At 42.8% G+C, this 19,681-nt stretch overlaps 2 protein-coding genes across 2 annotated transcripts in view; both read left to right on the top strand.

Annotated features, from left to right (window-relative positions):
- Positions 1-7,756: 7,756 nt before the first annotated feature.
- Positions 7,757-14,103, top strand: laynb (layilin b). The gene is made up of 7 exons (XM_045703414.1): positions 7,757-8,165; positions 8,974-9,271; positions 10,135-10,292; positions 10,817-10,861; positions 11,418-11,504; positions 12,081-12,195; positions 12,514-14,103. Exons 1-7 carry the CDS (start codon positions 8,090-8,092, stop codon positions 12,839-12,841), a joined length of 1,107 nt encoding a protein of 368 aa, XP_045559370.1. The 5' UTR covers positions 7,757-8,089; the 3' UTR covers positions 12,842-14,103.
- A 1,327-nt stretch (positions 14,104-15,430) lies between these two features.
- Positions 15,431-19,681, top strand: part of sik2b (salt-inducible kinase 2b) — a 59,423-nt gene continuing 55,172 nt past the window's right edge. The window contains exon 1 of the mRNA XM_045703410.1: positions 15,431-15,884. Coding sequence (XP_045559366.1) covers positions 15,747-15,884 — 138 coding nt within the window. The 5' untranslated portion in view covers positions 15,431-15,746. The remainder of the gene's footprint in view (positions 15,885-19,681) is intronic.

Here is a 19,681-nt window from a genome sequence, read left to right as displayed (position 1 = left end):
CCCCACGCATCAGGCCTCCAGTGCGCCTGCCCAGTTCAGGGTGTCCTGTTCCTGCTCCTCGCACTCGCCCTGAGGTGCGTGTCACCAGTCTGGCCCCACCTGTGCCAGCCCCACACATCAGGCCTCCAGTGCGCCTGCCCAGTTCAGGGTGTCCTGTTCCTGCTCCCCGCACTTGCCCTGAGGTGCGTGTTACCAGTCTGGCGCCACCTGTGCCAGCCCCACGCATCAGGTCTCTAGTGCGCATTCCCAGTCCAGAGCTTCCGGCGACAGTTCCCAGTCCAGAGCTTCCGGCGACAGTTCCCAGTCCAGAGCTTCCGGCGACAGTTCCCAGTCCAGAGCTTCCGGCGACAGTTCCCAGTCCAGAGCTTCCGGCGACATTACCTAGTCCAGAGCTTCCGGCGACATTTTACAGTCTGGAACCTCCTGAGAAGGCCCACACTCCGGAACCTCCTGTGACGGCCCGCAGCCTGGTACCTCCTAAGACAGCCCGCAGCCCGGAACCTCCTAAGATGGCCCGCAGCCCGGAACCTCCTGAGACGGCCCACCGCTCAGAACCTCCTGAGACGGCCCGCCGCCCGGAACCTCCTGAGACGGCCCGCCGCCCAGAACCTCCTGAGACGGCCCGCCGCCCGGAACCTCCTGAGACATTCCGCAGTCCGGAACCTCCTGAGACGGTCCGCAGTCCAGAACCTCCTGAGACGGTCCACAGCCCGGAGCCTCCAGCGGCGGTCTGCAGCCCGGAGCCTCCAGCGGCGGACCTCAGCCCGGAGCCTCCAGCGGCGGTCCGGAGCCTTCAGCGGCGGTCCACAGCCCGGAGCCTCCAGCGGCGGCCCGCAGCCCGAAGCCTCCAGCAACGACCTGTAGCCCGGAGCCTCCAGTGGTGGCCTGCAGTACAGAACCTCCAGCGACAATCCAGGGTCCGGTGACACAAAAGCAGAGGGATCAACGGGAAGAGCGGGGGTTACGCCCCGAACCGGAGCTGCTTCCTCTGCTGGAGGATCTGCGGGATGAGAAGGTTCTGCGTACTGCACCAGAGCCGCCATAGACATTTGTCACCCTCCCTAACCCTCCCTTTTTTTAGTTTTTTTGTTGTTGTTGTTTAGGTGCATTCGGAGTCCGCACCTTTGGGGGGGTACTGTCACGTCCTGACCATAGAAAGCTGTTATTTTCTATGGTAGAGTAGGTCAGGGCATGACGGGGGGTTTCTGGTTTAGTTTTTCTATGTTGTTATGTTCTAGTTTTGTATTTCTATGTTGGGTTTTGTTTGGGATGATCTCCAATTAGAGGCAGCTGGTCATTGTTGTCTCTAATTGGAGATCATACTTAAGTAGGTGTTTTTCCCACCTGGGTTTGTGGGAGATTGTTTCTGAGTTAGTGTATGTTTCACCTCTGCGTCACGTTTATTTTTTTTTTTGTTCTTTAGTTTATTTGTATGTATTGCATAGTTTCACAGTTTAAATAAAGAAAATGTGGAACGATACACACGCTGCGCTTTGGTCTACTTCATCCTACGACAACCGTGACACATACACATGGTTAGCAGATGTTAATGCGAGTGTAGCGAAATGCTTGTGCTTCTAGTTCCGACCATGCAGTAATATCTAACAAGTAATCTAACAATTTCACAACAACTACCTTATACACAAAGGTGTAAAGGAATGAATAAGGATATGTACATATAAATATATGGAAGTGATGGCCCAACTGCATATGCAAGATGCAGTAGATGGTATAGAGTACAGTATATACATATGAAATGAGTAATGTAGATTATATAAACATTATATAAAGTGGCATTGTTTAAAGTGACTAGTGATACATTTACATCCAATTTTTAATTGATGAAGTGGCTAGAGATTTGAGTCAGTATGTTGGCAGCAGCCACTCAATGTTAGTGATGGCTGTTTAACAGTCTGATGTTCTTGAGTGGAAGCTGTTTTTCAGTCTCTTGGTCCCAGCTTTGATGCACCTGTACTGACCTCACCTTCTGGATGATAGCGGGGTAAACAGGCAGTGGCTCGGGTGGTTGTTGTCCTTGATGATCTTTTTGGCCTTCCTGTGACATCGGGTGGTGTAGGTGTCTTGGAGGGCAGGTAGTTTGCCCCCGGTGATGCGTTGTGCAGACCTCACTACCCTCTGGAGAGCCTTGCAGTTGTGGGTGGTGCAGTTGCCGTACCAGGCGGTGATACAGCCCGTCAGGATGCTCTCGATTGTGCATCTGTAAAGGTTTGAGTGTTTTTGGTGACAAGCCAAATTTCTTCAGCCTCCTGAGGTTGAAGAGGCGCTGTTGCGCCTTCTTCATCACGCTGTCTGTGTGGGTGGACCATTTCAGTTTCAGTTTGTCCGTGATATGTACGCCGAGGAACTTAAAACTTTCCACCTTCTCCACTACTGTCCCGTTGATGTGGATAAGGGGTGCTCCCTCTGCTGTTTCCTGAAGTTCATGATCATCTCCTTTGTTTGTGTTGTTGACGTTGAGTGTGAGGTTGTTTTCCTGACACCACACTCCGAGGGCCCACACCTCCTCCCTGTAGGCCGTCTCGTCGTTGTTGCACATGCTCTGAGGATGCGGATAAGGATACCTTCTGGGCCAGCAGCCTTGCAAGGGTTAACACGTTTAAATGTCTTACTCACGTCGGCCACGGAAAAGGAGGGGGGGTTGCAGTCCTTGTTAGCGGGCCGTGACGGTGACACTGTATTATCCTTAAAGCGGGCAAAGAAGGTGTTTAGTTTGTCTGGAAGCGAGACGTCGGTGTCCGTAACGTGGCTGGTTTTCTTTTTGTAGTTCGTGATTTCCTGTAGACCCTGCCACATACAGTGGGGGGGGGGAAAGTATTTGATCCCCTGCTGATTTTGTACGTTTGCCCACTGATAAAGAAAGGATCAGTCTATCATTTTAATGGTAGGTTTATTTGAACAGTGAGAGACAGAATAACAACAAAAATATCCAGAAAAACGCATGTCAAAAATGTTATAAATTGATTTGCATTTTAATGAGGGAAATAAGTATTTGACCCCCTCTCAATCAGAAAGATTTCTGGCTCCCAGGTGTCTTTTATACAGGTAACGAGCTGAGATTAGGAGCACACTCTTAAAGGGAGTGCTTCTAACCGCAGCTTGTTACCTGTAAAAAAGACACATGTCCACAGAAGCAATCAATCAATCAGATTCCAAACTCTCCACCATGGCCAAGACCAAAGAGCTCTCCAAGGATGTCAGGGACAAGATTGTAGACCTACACAAGGCTGGAATGGGCTACAAGACCATCGCCAAGCAGCTTGGTGAGAAGGTGACAACAGTTGGTGCGATTATTCGCAAATGGAAGAAACACAAAAGAACTGTCAATATCCCTCGGCCTGGGGCTCCATGCAAGATCTCACCTCGTGGGGTTGCAATGATCATGAGAACGGTGAGGAATCAGCCCAGAACTGCACGGGAGGATCTTGTCAATGATCTCAAGGCAGCTGGGACCATTGTCACCAAGAAAACAATTGGTAACACACTACGTCGTGAAGGACTGAAATCCTGCAGCGCCCGCAAGGTCCCCCTGCTCAAGAATACATATACATGCCCGTCTGAAGTTTGCCAACATCTGAATGATTCAGAGGACAACTGGTGAAAATGTTGTGGTCAGATGAGACCAAAATGGAGCTCTTTGGCATCAACTCAACTTGCCGTGTTTGGAGGAGGAGGAATGCTGCCTATGACCCCAAGAACACCATCTCCACCGTCAAACATGGAGGTGGAAACATCATGCTTTGGGGGTGTTTTTCTGCTAAGGGGACAGGACAACTTCATCGCATCATTTGACGGGGCCATGTACTGTCAAATCTTGGGTGAGAACCTCTTTCCCTCAACCAGGGCATTGAAAATGGGTCGTGGATGGGTATTCCAGCATGAAAATGACCCAAAACACACGGCCAAGGCAACAAAGGAGTAGCTCCAGAAGAAGCACATTAAGGTCCTGGAGTGGCCTAGCCAGTCTCCAGACCTTAATCCCATAGAAAATCTGTGGAGGTTGCTGAAGGTTCGAGTTGCCAAACGTCAGCCTCGAAACCTTAATGACTTGGAGAAGATCTGCAAAGAGGAGTGGGACAAAATCCCTCCTGAGATGTGTGCAAACCTGGTGGCCAACTACAAGAAACGTACTAAGTCATGTTTTGCAGAGGGGTCAAATACTTATTTCCCTCATTAAAATGGAAATAATTGTATAACATTTTTGACATGCGCTTTTCTGGATTTTTTTGTTGTTATTCTGTCTCTCACTGTTCATATAAACCTACCATTAAAATTATAGACTGATCATTTCTTTGTAAGTGGGCAAACGTACAAAATCAGCAGGGGATCAAGTACTTTTTTCCCCCACTGTACGTGTCTGAGCCATTGAATTGCGACTCCACTTTGTCCCTATACCGACATTTTGTTTGTTTGATTGCCTTGCGGAGGGAATAACTACACTGTTTATATTCGGCCATATTCCCAGTCCTCTTTCCATGGTTAAATGCGGTGGTTCGCGCTTTCAGTTTTGCGTGAATTCCGCCATCCATCCACGGTTTCTGGTTAGGGTAGGTTTTAATAGTCACAGTGGGTACAACATCTCCAATGCACTTCCTTTTAAACTCATTCACACAGTCAGCGTATAGATCGATGTTATTCTCTGAGGCTGCCCGGAACATTTCCCAGTCTGCGTGATCAAAACAATCTTGAAGTGTGGATTCCGAATGGTCAGACCATCGTTGAATGGTTCTAGTCACGGGTATATCCTGTTTGAGTTTCTGCCTATAGGACGGTAGGAGAAAGATGGAGTCGTGGTCGGATTTGCCGAAAGGAGGTCGAGGGAGGGCCTTGTTGCATAGCGGAAGTTAGAGTAGCAGTGATCGAGTGTATTGCCCGCGTGAGTGCTGCAATCAATATGCTGATAGATTTTAGTTAGCCTTGTTCTCAAATTTGCTTTGTTAAAATCCCCAGCTACAATAAATGCAGCCTCAGTATATTTGGTTTCCAGTTTACATGGAGTCCAATGAAGTTGTTGAGGGCCGTCGTGGTGTCTGCTTGAGGGGTTATATACACAGCTGTGACAATAACTGACGAGAATTCTCTTGGGGGATAATATGGCCTGCATTTGATTGTGAAGGAATTCTAGGTCGGATGAGCAGAAGGACTTGAATTCCTGTATGTTGAATATGATTGCCCCATGAGTCGATAATCATGAAGCATACACCCTGTCGGCACGACGCTTGAAGAAGCCCGGTGGCTGAATCGACTCCGACAACATATCCAGAGAGAGCCATGTTTCTGTGAAACAGAGAATGCTACAATCTCTGATGTCTCTCTGGAAGGCAACCCTTGTTCTAATTTCGTCTACCCTTGTTGTCAAGAGACTGGACATTGGTGAGTAGTATACTCGGAAGCGATGGGCGGTGTGCACACCTATAGAGCCTGACCAGGAGGCTGCTCCGTCTGCCACTTCTGTGGCGACGTTGTTTTGGCTTGGCTTCTGGGATTAGATCCACTGTCCCGGGTGGGGGTCTGAACAAAGGATCTGCTTCAGGAAAGTCGTATTTCAGGTCGTAATGTAGGAAAATTGACATTGTTTTCTGGGCTAACAATGTAAGAAATAATACTTAAAAAAAAAAAATACTGCATAGTTTTCAAAGGACTCAAAGCGAGGCGACCATCTCTATCAGCGCCATCGTGCAGTTGGTAATCACAAAACAACCTCACAAAAAACATCTTGTATTGTCTGGAGTTTGCTGCCTGGAACACAGTCTCACCAAAGTTTTCCATGTTGTAGCCTCATTACTGGCTAAATTACCACCCACCACCCGGCCCTAGAATTTCCTAATTTCCTCAAGTGAAAGAACACAATCTTCTCCTCAGGCTAATGCTTGACCTTTACATAATTAATTCCCAATTTTTCTCTCAACTGTTTTATTTCTTATTTCCCGCCCTGGTTGTCAAATCTTTCCCCCAGCACACAGTAGATCTAGGCTATAATAGAAGGAACATTTGTATATGAATGTTTGATATTCAATGAAAGTAGTTTGTGTGTGTGTGTGTGTGTGTGTGTGTGTGTGTGTGTGTGTGTGTGTGTGTGTGTGCGCGCGCGCGTGTGCGTGCGTGTATGAAATAGACGTTTGCTGAGCCAGGGGCGGAAATCCCGGGGGGGACGGGGGGGACACGACCCCCCCATCCTGGGAAAAATATGATTTGTCCCCCCCAATATATCACTGAAACATAACTATGTAATTTAAATAATATTAATAATACGCAATGAAAGCAATTGTGCTGATTATAGACACTTAATAGCTCGTTTTTAAGTTTCAAAAGATTGCAACCCCCCCACCCTTTGCCTCACAATGGTTTGATCCACTGCCAGTTCCTTAGCTTGCGAGGTAACGTAGAGGTCGTATCTACTGTCTGAAAGGCACTCAATGCACGTAACTGACGTGAGGTTAATCCAGTCAATCGCGCACACACACTAGCTGAATATGCAGAGCTAGCGCGCAAATATTAACTATTAAGCTAGCTAGTACCTATTCCATTTATGTGGCGTCGTCAAAGATGGAATCTTTGCTATCGTCAATTTATTCCAAGATCAGCATGCATGTAAGTTAGTGCTTCAAAGTCCCTGTGATAAGGTTAGCGATAAACTGAACAGAACTACACTCTCTTCTACCATTGTTTTAAATATATTTAATGGTCTCGTTGCAAAAGCTAAATTGTCGCAAGGGAACTTTTATTTATATATTTTATTTCACCTTTATTTAACCCGGGTAGCAAAGATTATAGCAAACACCACTGAATTGGTGCTCGCTAGCTTTGCAAATTCAGCTATTGTTAGAAGCCAGCCAATATGAAACAAACGATTAAAATTACAAAAGGTTGCAGCATATGTTGTGTAAATGGTGAACTCATACAGCTGTCAACTCTTGTCACTGCAATCCGTTTCACATTTGCTAGCTACCTTTTAGATCGAAGCCCATATAGAATGATAGAAGATAAGATGATAGAAGCCCATATAGAATGATAGAAGATAAGATGATAGAAGCCCATCTCCTACTGTAAATAACCTACATACTGTGTGTGTGTAGCCAACCAGGTAGAAAAATTGCAGAAAAAAGACAGACATCAGAGTATTTTTCAGTACACCAAAACGCAAAGTAAGAACCCTAGTAGCCTAATATCTCAAAGACTAGTTGATAAAATGTTCATAAGAAAGAAATGAAATTCTAATGGAAATGTTTCACAATGATGTCATTAGGCAGAGCAGGCAACAGATGGCACACAGACAGCAGAGTTGGGGACAGATATGCAGGGACAGACTGGCAGAGACAGGGAGTCTCAGGTAAGTTTCTTGAGTCTTTGTTTGGCAACATTATGAAAGGTTCTCCATTTTTTTGACTTGTAAAATAGGAACATAATTGGAAAATGCCATGGACACCCCCACTCTCAACTTAAACTGGTGACTGAACTAAGATTTGTTAAAGGCAATGGTATTGCTGTTGTGATTAGTTGTGTAGTTTTGGGTACCGGTAGTTAGGAGTACGGCAAACACCTTATTTCTTTGGTTCCTCAATATACATTTACCATATTAAACGTAGGCTATGTGTTACAGCACTACTTTTGGTGTCCCCCTCAGGAATTGCTCTTGAGAAAATGTAATGTAATTGTCCCCTCCAAAGTTGATATCAGATTTTCGCCCCTGTGCTGAGCATGTACATTTCTCCTGCTCAGTATAGCATATCACTCAAAGACATCTATTCAGTCTCTCTTCCATTCTTATCAAATAAATGTGACTTTGATTAGATTATTGTGTGGGTGCAGCATGGATTAGCCTCATTTCATTATGCCTATGAGTGCAAAAAAAAACATAGCAAGGTATGACAAGCATTCCTGCTTTAAACTTTTATCTTCGATGGATTTACTCAAAGTAATGAGCCAGTCGCAGTGAGAGCGGTTTAAAAAACGCAAAAATACTTCGACCTAATTCTGATTGGACCATATACGACTTTTCCCCTCTCTCAGGCTTTGACGGGCGGTTACGGATTTTCTCGAATTTACACGAAAGCTTAGTGAAGATGAAGAAATGGATTTTGTTAAACTGCTCGGGACTGTTATCGCCGTTTTCTGCCACCCAGGATTCACCCAATTTCAACACAATGGTGAGTGTTGACAGGGAAACAATGTCAAACTTGTCAAAGCCCGTTGTCAAAAAGTTACGGTATGATTAACCAAAGGTTATCTATAATGCATTGCAATATTGCGCTCTTTTGATTGTGCGAAAAAAAATCTTATTATGTAGTACCCAACGAAAGAAGAAAGATTTTGGAACGTTAAAATGTTTAAATAGAAACTTCAAATGTCACCTAAAATACGGGTGCTTTTGTAAACTAGATGGCAAAAACAGTCACTGCAATATTTCTCTTCAATAGGCCTAGGCATTGCCCAGAGCAGGCTTTTTGTTTTGGTTTGTGTGTTGGGAACCTATGATTCGTTTTGAGATGGGCCATTATGCTCAGAAGTAGGCTATATGTAATAGCCTAGGTGGTGCAAAAATCAAGGTGGGCCATATTACTTTAAAGCTTATTCACTGTGGTTTGCAACATTATTAATAAAGGCCCTAATAATAAAGAAAATAAGACAGTAATAATAAATAAATAATAACACACAGCCTATTCATAGTGTTACATGCAAGCACTTATGAAAAACAATACAACGTTTCTTAAGCTTATGGCAATTGGTCTACATAAAATCAAGAGATCTTGTACATAGGCCTATTATCATGTAATCCATGTAGGCTAATACATGTGCCTTATGTCCTCACAGTTTACATAACAACTTGCAATGTTATTCCACCGAATTACCATTCTGATTTTACGTTATTTATTACCCATGTTTAGATTTGCAATTTTCCAATTGAATTTGCAATTTGATTTGCAACTTCTTGTTTTCCAATGCGATGCACTGTAGGCCAGAGGATCTGCCGGCGTGGCACAGAGCGACCCTGCTACAGGATAAACTACTTCCAGGACCCACGGCGGAGGGTGACCTTCAATGATGCCAGGCAGGCCTGCAGGACGGATGGGGCAGAACTCCTCAGTATTGAGACTGACAATGAGCAGCGTCTGGTCGAGAGGTTCATCCAGCAGTTGCAGGCCACTGATGGGGACTTCTGGATCGGGCTGAACAGAAGCCCACGCCACTGGGTGACTACCATAGGATGCCCTTCGCAGTACTACTGGCTGGATGGCAGCAAGGCCAAATTCAGGTGTTCTTGTGTTTTACTTTGGTTTCAAGTCTAGGAGATCCCTGTAGCAAAAAGTATTGGAGATCCCTGCATCTGTTGGCATGCACACCACAGGAAAATACAGGGCCATAGAGATACTTCACATGACTCACAGTAATCTGAGAGTCATCACAGAGCATCGTGGATTAACATATGTTGGTGTCTACATGCTTTGAGGGTCATTGCTATTTTATCGGTACAATTTGTATTATCATGAATGTTGTGGTATTGGCAGTGTTGGGGAAGCTACTCTGAACATATAGTTTACCAAGCTACCAATTACTTCACACTGGAAGAAGTTAAGCTACATTAAAGCTACCCTTAAAAAATATACTTTACTTAACTAAAGTTACTTTGAAAAAGTAGTTCACTTCATCCAAACTACTTCATGAAAAATTATCATATGTAAATCTGAAATGTCATAGACGACAAGTTGCAAGAACAGATCACCGTTGTCAGATGTTAACAGAATGTAATTTACCCTATTACCCTATTAGTGTAATTTACCCTATTAATCACAAAATAAAATGCTTCAAGTGAGAATTAGGCAGGTCTGAGGCCAAAAAAAGGATTGCAAAAAGAGTAGTGTGTAGTTCCAGTAGTTAGCTACACCACTACATGGCAAAAGTTATTAACTACTGAAAACTCTACCTTGATTTGAATTTAGTTCAACTACCACCAAGCTACTGCAAAATGTAGTTAAATTACTAGTTGAAATACATGTAGTTCACTACTTCCCAACACTGGATATCAGTAGGATGAGAGTCCATTTTCAGAGGCATGCAGTTGACTATCAGAGGATCTCTGATAAAGTTGTTGACCTATGGAAAACACGCTTGTTGCAGAAACTGGCATTGGGACGAGCCATCGTGTGGCAACGAGATGTGTGTGGTGCTGTATCACCAGCCTTCTACCCCCCCTGACGAAGGGGGACGCTTAATGTTCCAGTGGAACGATGACAACTGCAACACCAAGAACAATTTTGTCTGCAAGTACTCCGAAGGTGAACTGTACCCTGGACACGTTATAAGTAGGCAAACGTTGTGGAACATTGCAGATAGAAATGTTATGAATAGAGTTGACATGATTTGTTATTCTACATGTCAGAGAGTTATGTTTGTTTCACATCATGTTTTTCTATCTGAACGTTCCACAACATTGTGCCCTGCTGAACATGGCCCCGGTGTCCTTGATAGTGTCCATATTTAGACATGAATAGGGTTGTATTCAAAGGACAGCAAATGGAAGGAAAGGGACCAAAACAGGGAGGGACTATACCTGAATTTGTCCAATTTTTTTGGTTAAGGATTGCAACAGTGTGCACTAATGAATTCGGCAATGTTACATTACATTTATCCTATCTCAATCCTGTAGTTTATCTCCACTGAAGGAGATAATATTGTATGGTATGATTTTGATTTTGATTTAATACTAGTTTATCAACAAGGAACCATAGAAAATATAATTCACAGTCAATATAGTCCATATTCTATTGCAGCTGACGATGTCTCTTTCTCTCTCGTACAGAAAAGTTACCAGTGTTTACTGTGGTGTGGAATTCATTATACACAGGTAAACCCACCCCTGCAACTAACATTTCGATTTTTTTAAGGTCAAATATTTGAATCCTTGAGATGAGTGCTTTGTTGATACTGAGATCAACAGCTTGAACATTGTTATGACATCACCATTCTCAATCGCCGAAGTGTCTATGTATAGGATGACATCTAGTGGTAAAGATTTATGAATCACAATATAATCTAATAGGAGAGAATATAATAGAAAATAAAAACTTCATCAGTGTCATTGAATCAATCCTCTTCCCAGATAATAAAGGCTATGCATGACAAATACAGTAGGCTATAGTACAGTTACAGATTACCAGTGAAGCTGCTTGAAATTGTTGTTCAGATTGAGTTCATTCCTAGGGAGTTTATTTGCATATTAGTCATACTGTACTTGTCTACACATTGCTGCATCACACATGCTCAATCTTTCTTCTCTGATGAAGACAAATGTTGCTTATTTTTGGTCTGCACATTTATTTGGGCAATATGATGTTTTTGTATATCAATCCAATTTACAGTGTCTGTCTATTTACAAGTTTTGCTCATTATCTATTTTCCAGTTGCACCAATTATATCTTTAATACCAATCCTCCCATCAGCTAAAGTGAGTGATGAGAAGACAAAACTAGGACTGTCTGAGTCATCAGGTAAAAAAATCTGCTCTCTTCATGTCTATCGAGTTTGATCCTTGGTTATGAAATATTGTACATTATGAACTGGGTGGTTCGAGCCCTGAATGCTGAATGGCTGACAGCCATGGTATATCAGACCGTATACCACGGGTATGACAAAACATTTGTTTTTACTGCTCTAATTACGTTGGTAACCAGTTCATAATAGCAATAAGGCACCTCTGGGGGTTTGTGATATATGGCCAATATACCACAGCTAAGGGCTGTGTCCAGGCACTCCGCATTGCGTTGTGGGTAAGAACAGCCCTTAGCCGTGGTACCACACCCCTTCATGCCTTATTGCTTAATTGTGTCCCAAATACAATAAATTATCTCCTCATTTATTTTCCAAAGTTTCTTTCCAAAAGTATTCATAGTGAGGTGCCAACTTACTGTCATTAGCCTGGTCCCAGATCTGTGTGCTTGTGCTATCATGTCAGCTCCTTTTCATTGACAATGAGTGACACGGAGTTGACATGATAGCGCAAACAGATCTGGGACCAGGCTATAATGCCATTGTCTTACCTCTGGTGTTTTTTTTTCTCCCTGCAGTATCTCTTTCAGATAATGCCCTGTATGTCTCCTACATTCTATTTGCTACTATCCCTATTCTACTGCTGCTGCTTGTGGCTACAGGAGTCTTCTGCTATAAACGGGCTGCCAAAAGGTAATACTTGTTCGCTTCATTGAATAATAACAGGTAATAATACATTTTGTATGTTAGGCACCTGTCAAGGTCACCTAACATTATTTAAAAGTATGTAAAAAAGAATCTGTAAGTAAAAAATGACACAGATAAGAGGGGCAAAACAGAGTAAGCTTGCAAGAGGGCTTGTGAAACATAACCAACATCAGACGTCACAGAGCATAAGAGATGTTTTGTTTTGAGGTGGGTTTAAATGCCGTATTTGAAATAAGCAATGCTGGAGGTGTTTGTGGCTCGCTACATGCCTCTGTAACTGATAGTGTAACTGTCTTTATGCAGGAGAAAGTCTCAAACAGACAGCTACCCTAAGCAAGAGCAATGGGGTACAATGTCCACTGCGGCTTGCAACATCCAAGGACCCTATGCCTACCAGGACATCACCAAGCTTCAACCAGCCGATCTGGAGAGCATGGCACCTGCAATCAAGAAGATGTCCTTCTGTGCCTCCTCTTTTGATTCCCAGTGTGATGATTACGAGAATGTTTCAAACAAGGAGACAGTGACAGAGAGTGGCTTTGTGACCAATGATATCTATGAGGCCTGCCAAAACCAGGGTCGGCACTATCTCAACGAGACTGGATGGGTGGAGAATGAGATCTATGAGTAATGTTGCAGCCCTGCAGTGCCTCTCTCTTTACCACATGTCCACTGGGCCATCTGGGCATCTGACTCTTTTTGTCTCCATTCATCTTTCATATCTCCTGCTGGTGGGTTGTATGGCATCATGTGATGCGAGACAGGACGGACAGATCCTGTGTGGTATTATAAAGTGTTCGCTTTAGGGTACGCCCACTAACCGTACAAAGACGCCTATGGTGCCACCCCCATTTGAGGTTTCCTGTGTGGAAGTTGATGTCAGGGAACAGGACAATATCTTCGGAAATTCGGATAACAGAAGTCTGACCCCACGATACCTCTGAGCAATGGCCGCCTGCGAGAGATGATCCTCCCAGTGATGTTTACCAAAGCCTCCACTGCTATGACACCAGTTTGAGCTGGCTGGATAAAGTCATAATGTGCCTTTTCATGGCTACACCAAAGTCCTGGTTGAATAACAAGAGTGTGGCATTTGTTTATTTGCCTATTCCTTTGTCTTCGTCTTATAATCTTGTATTTATCACAATGTTGTGAAGAAAATCAAGAAAGGACATGTTTTGCGTATATGGTAGATTCAAGTGGGCCTGACTAGAGTGTTGTGAAAAAGTAGTCTAACGAGCTAAAGCTGAGTGTTCTTGGAGGATGTCGGACAGGAAATACCAAAAGCACATCTGGAACTCGCACATACAGGAAATCTAACAGTGACAGCAGATGCTTTTGGGTTGCTGCGCTCAACAGTTTTGTAAGGCTGTCACGATAGGTTAATTAACAAAACATGTACTCGCTGGACCTGTAGGCCTATATGGGTAATATTTCAAATACCGTGCACCGCTCTGGCTACAAATAAATGTTTTGTTTTTAGTTTTTTTATAATAATGTGCCTTTATTGTGTTTTTGTGTACAAGAAGAAAGAAAAATAGACAATTTATAAGCCGTAAAACCTTTGGTAAGATATAGCTTACTTTACTGTACTATTGCAAGCAGTACTTACTTATGGCTTCCATATTGTTTGTTTGACCAGCAGATGGTACTGTTTCATGTAATATTTTAACTGTCTTTCCATTGGTCTCTAACTCCAGCAGTTTCACTAAAATTCTATGTTGATCGCAAGATGTGCAATGGGTATGTTAAAAAAAATGATAATAATGTGCTAATATTCTGTCATATTATTGTATTATTCTCAAACCAATTGATTTGGCTTAATAACCTGTATCTAAAATGTATACTGAACAAAAATATACTGAACAAAAATATAAACGCAACATGCAACAACTTCAATTTCAACAATTTTACTGAGTTACAGTTCATACAGTATAAAGAAATCAGTCAATTAAAATAAATTCATTAGGCTCTAATCTATGGATTTCACATGACTGGGCAGGGGCGCAGCCATGGCTGGGCCTGGGAGGGTATAGGCCCACCCACTGGGGAGCCAGGCCTAGCCAATCAGAATGAGTTTTTTTCCCACAAAAGGGCTTTATTACAGACAGAAATACTCCTTAGTTTAATCAGCTGTCCGGGTGGCTGGTCTCAGACGATTCCACAGGTGAAGAAGCAGGATGTGGAGGTCCTGGGCTGGCATGGTTACACATGGTCTGCGGTTGTGAGGCCGGTTGGAAGTACTGCCAAATTCTCTAAAACGATGATGAAGGCGGCTTATGGTAGAGAAATTAAGATTCAGTTTTCTGGCAACAGCTCTGGTGGACATTCCTGCAGTCAGCATGCCAATTGCACGCTCCCTCAAAACTTGAGACATCTGTGGCATTGTGTTGTGTGACAAAACTGCACATTTTAGAGTGGTCTTTTATTGTCCCCAGGACAAGGTGCACCTGTGTAATGATCATGCTGTTTAATCAGCTTCTTGATATGCCACTCCTGTCAGGTGGTTGGATTATCTTGGCAAAGGAGAAATGCTCACTAACAGGGATGTAATCAAATTTGTGCACAACATTTGTGAAAAAAATATACTTTTTGTGCATATGGAACAATTCTGGGATGTTTTATTTCAGCTCATGAAACACTTTACATGTTTTGATTATATTTTTGTTCAGTGTACAAACCTGAATTGCAGAACACACACCATCCAGCATAATCCATATTAATGTTTGCCGTTTTGTGCGTAGCTGGGAAACCTGGCAAGCATCTCACACTCTCTTCTCAAAATGTATGATTATTTTACCACAGCCTTAAAGGGCAATTGCAACCAACAAAAGTCATAATAAAATGTATTAGGGGTTGCATTACTTGCATGCATCCTTTGCTTTGTGCATAAGCATGTATACATTACATAGTCAGAGCCCAGCTGCACACACACCTTTACACATCAAAACAACATGCATGCATGGATTAATGTGCTAGTATAAATGTACATAAATAATGCACCAGTCCAATCCCTGCACTTTGACTCAGAGTAACAAAAGATTTTTCTGTGCACCTGCAGGTCAAACTTCAAAGTCAACCCTCCACTCAGGGCGGCGAGCAAACAGATATCAGAATAGCAATGTTACCGGTTGACGTAAGAGGTGGGTCCGGTTGGCTTGGAAACGAATTGGCACTGAAGCGTGGAGGCCCGCCCCCTGTACAAATACCCCCATGGCTCTGACGTCAATGTACGTCAACGAGAGAATATGATGCCTGCTGCAACTCAACTCATGTACTTTAGCAAATATAGGTAGCTAGCTGAAATATTATAGCTCTATTGTATTGGGGAACGTGGCGTGACAGCCGTAAATGTCTTCTGTCGTCTCGTTGGTCTGAAGGCTCGTTAATGTTCAAACTGGCTGGGCGACCGAGAAATGTACTTTGTCTATTTTGAATAGACAACATTTTAGCGGGCGGTTTGTTTTCCCTTTCAACATCTGTAGGCTCAAGTCGCGAGCCCCTAGGTCCTCACCCCAAACCCTATTTAATAAAGCATGGTCATGGCTGACAATCACCAAAAACCAATGGTCCGGGGTCCTGTCCGAGTGGGCTTCTACGATATCGAACGTACTCTAGGAAAGGGTAATTTCGCCGTTGTGAAGCTGGCTAGACATCGCATTACCAAGACCGAGGTGAGTGCTGAGAATTAGCTAGCTGGCTGGCTAGCATGCTATTTAACAGTGAGCTAAGCGTGTGATTCTCTTGCAAAGGGCACTAACCTTGTCTTTTAACTAACAAGCTAGTAGTTACTTGCCCCCTGCATTGCAGTTGTAAGTTAGCTAGTTATCTGAAGTTATATTTGCACATTTATTCTGTAGTTGTCTCATTCTGTTCACATTGACATGTTTAGACCATTTCACACCTACCTAGTTTACTATGTTGCAAACAGTCTTTTTATTTTTTTTGCAAAGATTTTGACCCGTACATGAAAGTTATAGACTTGTAACTTAACAACTATTATGTAACTTGATAATCAAAACTGTCTAGGATTAGCAAAATTGGGTGTCACACAGTTTTACATTTAGGCAATGTTAGCCTAACTGTGAAGCTGATTCATTCATGTGTGTTCATGCCATGAGATTTACATTATCCCATCACTTTGTAACCTCAATGTTGTGCAATACACTGCCTTTCTTTGACCATGGATCAATACCTTGCTTCATTACTCTCACTAACAATTGTGTGCAGTTTGTATAGTGTTATGTATAATGTGGTCAACAAGACACCCCCCCCCCAGTACTACACAGCTGATTCAAATAACCAACTCATCATCAAGCTTTGATTATCTGAATCTGCTGTGTAGTGCTAGGGCAAAAACCAGAACATGCACCCAGGGGGGACTCCAGGACAAAGTTTGGGAAACCCTGCCATAGACCTGTGTAAACAATTAGACCTGTGTAAAAATTAGATTTTTTTGTTGTCTCTTCTTGGGACAATCAGTGTGCAGTTGTTGTGTGCACTATTCACAGACGCTAATTGTCCTTTATCATGACTCTTACATTACACATAAGTCTTTGGACGATGGCATGTTCTGTGCAGGGGAGTTTTGTTAAGTGCGCTGACACTCAATCTGAACGTTAACAAGTGTAAGGACCGTATCTTTCATATCAGCGATTTCCAAAAAGGTTAAATTGATCAAATCAAACTCTATTTGTCACACGCGCCGAATACGACATGTGTAGACCTTAACCAACAGTGCAGTTCAAGAAAGAGTTTACCAAATAAACAAAAGTAACACAGTAAAATAACAATGAGGCTATATACAGGAGGTACCGGTACCGAGTCAATGTGTGGGGTTACAGTTTAGTTGAGGTAATTTGTACATGTAGGTAGGGGTGAAGTGACTATGCATAGATAATAAACAATAAGTAGCAGCAGTGTAGAAAACAAATGGAGGGGGGGTGTCAATGTAAATAATCCAGTGGGCTTTTCATTAATTGTTAAGCAGTCTTATGGCTTGGGGGTAGAAGCTTTTAAGGAGCCTTTTGGTCCCGCACTTGGCACTCCGGTACCGCTTGCCGTGCGGTAGCAGAGAGTACAGTCTATGACTTTGGTGACTGGAGTCTTTGACAATGTTTTGGGCTTTCCCCTGACACCGCCTAGTATATAAACTCAGCAAAAAAATAAACTTCCCCTCACTGTCAACTGCGTTTATTTTCAGCAAACTTAACATGTGTAAATATTTGTATGAACATAACAAGATTCAACAACTGAGACATAAACTGAACAAGTTCCAAAGACATGTGACTAACAGAAATGCAATAATGTGTCCCTGAACAAAGGGGGGGTCAAAATCAAAAGTAACAGTCAGTATCTGGTGTGGCCACCAGCTGTACTGCAGTGCATCGCCTCCTCATGGACTGCACCAGATTTGCCTGTTCTTGCTGTGAGATGTTAGCCCACTCTTCCACCAAGGCACCTGCAAGTCCCTGGACATTTCTGGGGGGAATGGCCGTAGCCCTCACCCTCCGAACCAACAGGTCCCAGACGTGCTCGATGGGATTGAGATCCGGGCTCTTCGCTGGCCATGGCAGAATACTGACATTCCTGTCTTGCAGGAAATCACGCACAGAACGAGCAGTATGGCTGGTGGCATTGTCATGCTGGAGGGTCATGTCAGGATTAGAGGTCGGCCGATTAGGATTTTTCATCGCCGATACCGATTATTGGAGGCCCCAAAAAGGCCGATACCGATTAATCGGCCGTTTTTAATTTTAAAAAAAATTTAACATTTTTAATTTTTTATTATTTATTTATTTTGTAATAATGACAATTACAACAATACTGAATGAACACTTATTTTAACTTAATATAATACATCAATAAAATCAATCTAGCCTCAAATAAATAATGAAACATGTTCAATTTGGTTTAAATAATGCAAAAACAAAGTGTTGGAGAAGAAAGTAAAATTGCAATATGTGCCATGTAAGAAAGCTGATGTTTAAGTTCCTTGCTCAGAACATGATAACATATGAAAGCTGGTGGTTCCTTTAAACATGAGTCTTCAATATTCCCAGGTAAGAAGTTTTAGGTTGTAGTTATTATAGGAATTATAGGACTATTTCTCTCTATACGATTTGTATTTCATATACCTTTGACTATTGGATGTTCTTATAGGCACTTTAGTATTGCCAGTGTAACAGTATAGCTTCCGTCCCTCTCCTCGCTCCTACCTGGGCTCGAACCAGGAACACATCGATAACAGCCACCCTCGAAGCAGCGTTACCCATATAGAGCAAGGGGAACAACCACTCCAAGTCTCAGAGCGAGTGACGTTTGAAACCCTATTAGCGCACACCCCGCTAACTAGCTAGCCATTTCACATCGGTTATACCAGCCTAATCTTGGAGTTGATAGGCTTGAAGTCATAAACAGCTCAATGCTTGAAGCACAGCGAAGAGCTGCTGGAAAAACTCACGAAAGTGCTGTTTGAATGAATGCTTATGAGCCTGCTGCTGCCTACCACCACTCAGTCAGACTGTTCTATCAAATCATAGACTTAATTATAATATAATAAACACACAGAAATACGAGCCTTAGGTCATTAATATGGTCAAATCCGGAAACTATCATCTCGAAAACAAAACGTTTTTCCTTTCAGTGAAATACGGAACTGTTCCATATTTTATCTAACGGGTGGCATCCCTATGTCTAAATATTCCTATTACATTGCACAACCTTCAATGTTATGTCATAATTACGTAAAATTCTGGCAAATTAGTTCGCAACGAGCAAGGCGGCCCAAACTGTTGCATATACCCTGACTCTGCGTGCAATGAATGCAAGAGAAGTGACACAATTTCACCTGGTTAATATTGCCTGCTAACTTGGATTTCTTTTAGCTAAATATACAGGTTTAAAAACAGATACTTCTGTGTATTGATTTTAAGAAAGGCATTGATGTTTATGGTTAGGTACAGTCGTGCAACGATTGTGCTTTTTTCACAAATGCGCTTTTGTTAAATCATCCCCCGTTTGGCGAAGTCTGCTGTCTTTGTTAGGAAGAAATAGTCTTCACAGTTCACAACGAGCCAGGCGGCCCAAACTGCTGCATATACCCTGACTCTGTTGCAAGAGAAGTGACACATTTTCCCTAGTTAAAAGAAATTCATGTTAGCAGGCAATATTAACTAAATATGCAGGTTTAAAAATATATACTTGTGTATTGAAAGGCATTGATGTTTATGGTTAGGTACATGTTGGAGCAACGTGTACCTAAGCGATTATATGCAACGCAGGACAGGCTAGATAAACTAGTAATATCATCAACCATGTGTAGTTAACTAGTGATTATGATTGACTGATTGTTTTTTATAAGATTAGTTTAATGCTAGCTAGCAACTTACCTTGGCTTCTTACTGTGTTCGCGTAACAGGCAGGCTCCTCGTGGAGTGCAATGTAAAGCAGGTGTTTAGAGCGTTGGACT

The sequence above is a fragment of the Salmo salar genome, chromosome ssa20 (genome assembly GCF_905237065.1).
Source record: "Salmo salar chromosome ssa20, Ssal_v3.1, whole genome shotgun sequence".
NCBI classification, from domain to species: Eukaryota; Metazoa; Chordata; class Actinopteri; order Salmoniformes; family Salmonidae; genus Salmo; species Salmo salar.
The sequence above is the reverse complement of the archived record's forward strand: the minus strand, read 5'-3'. Positions and strand labels throughout refer to the sequence as shown.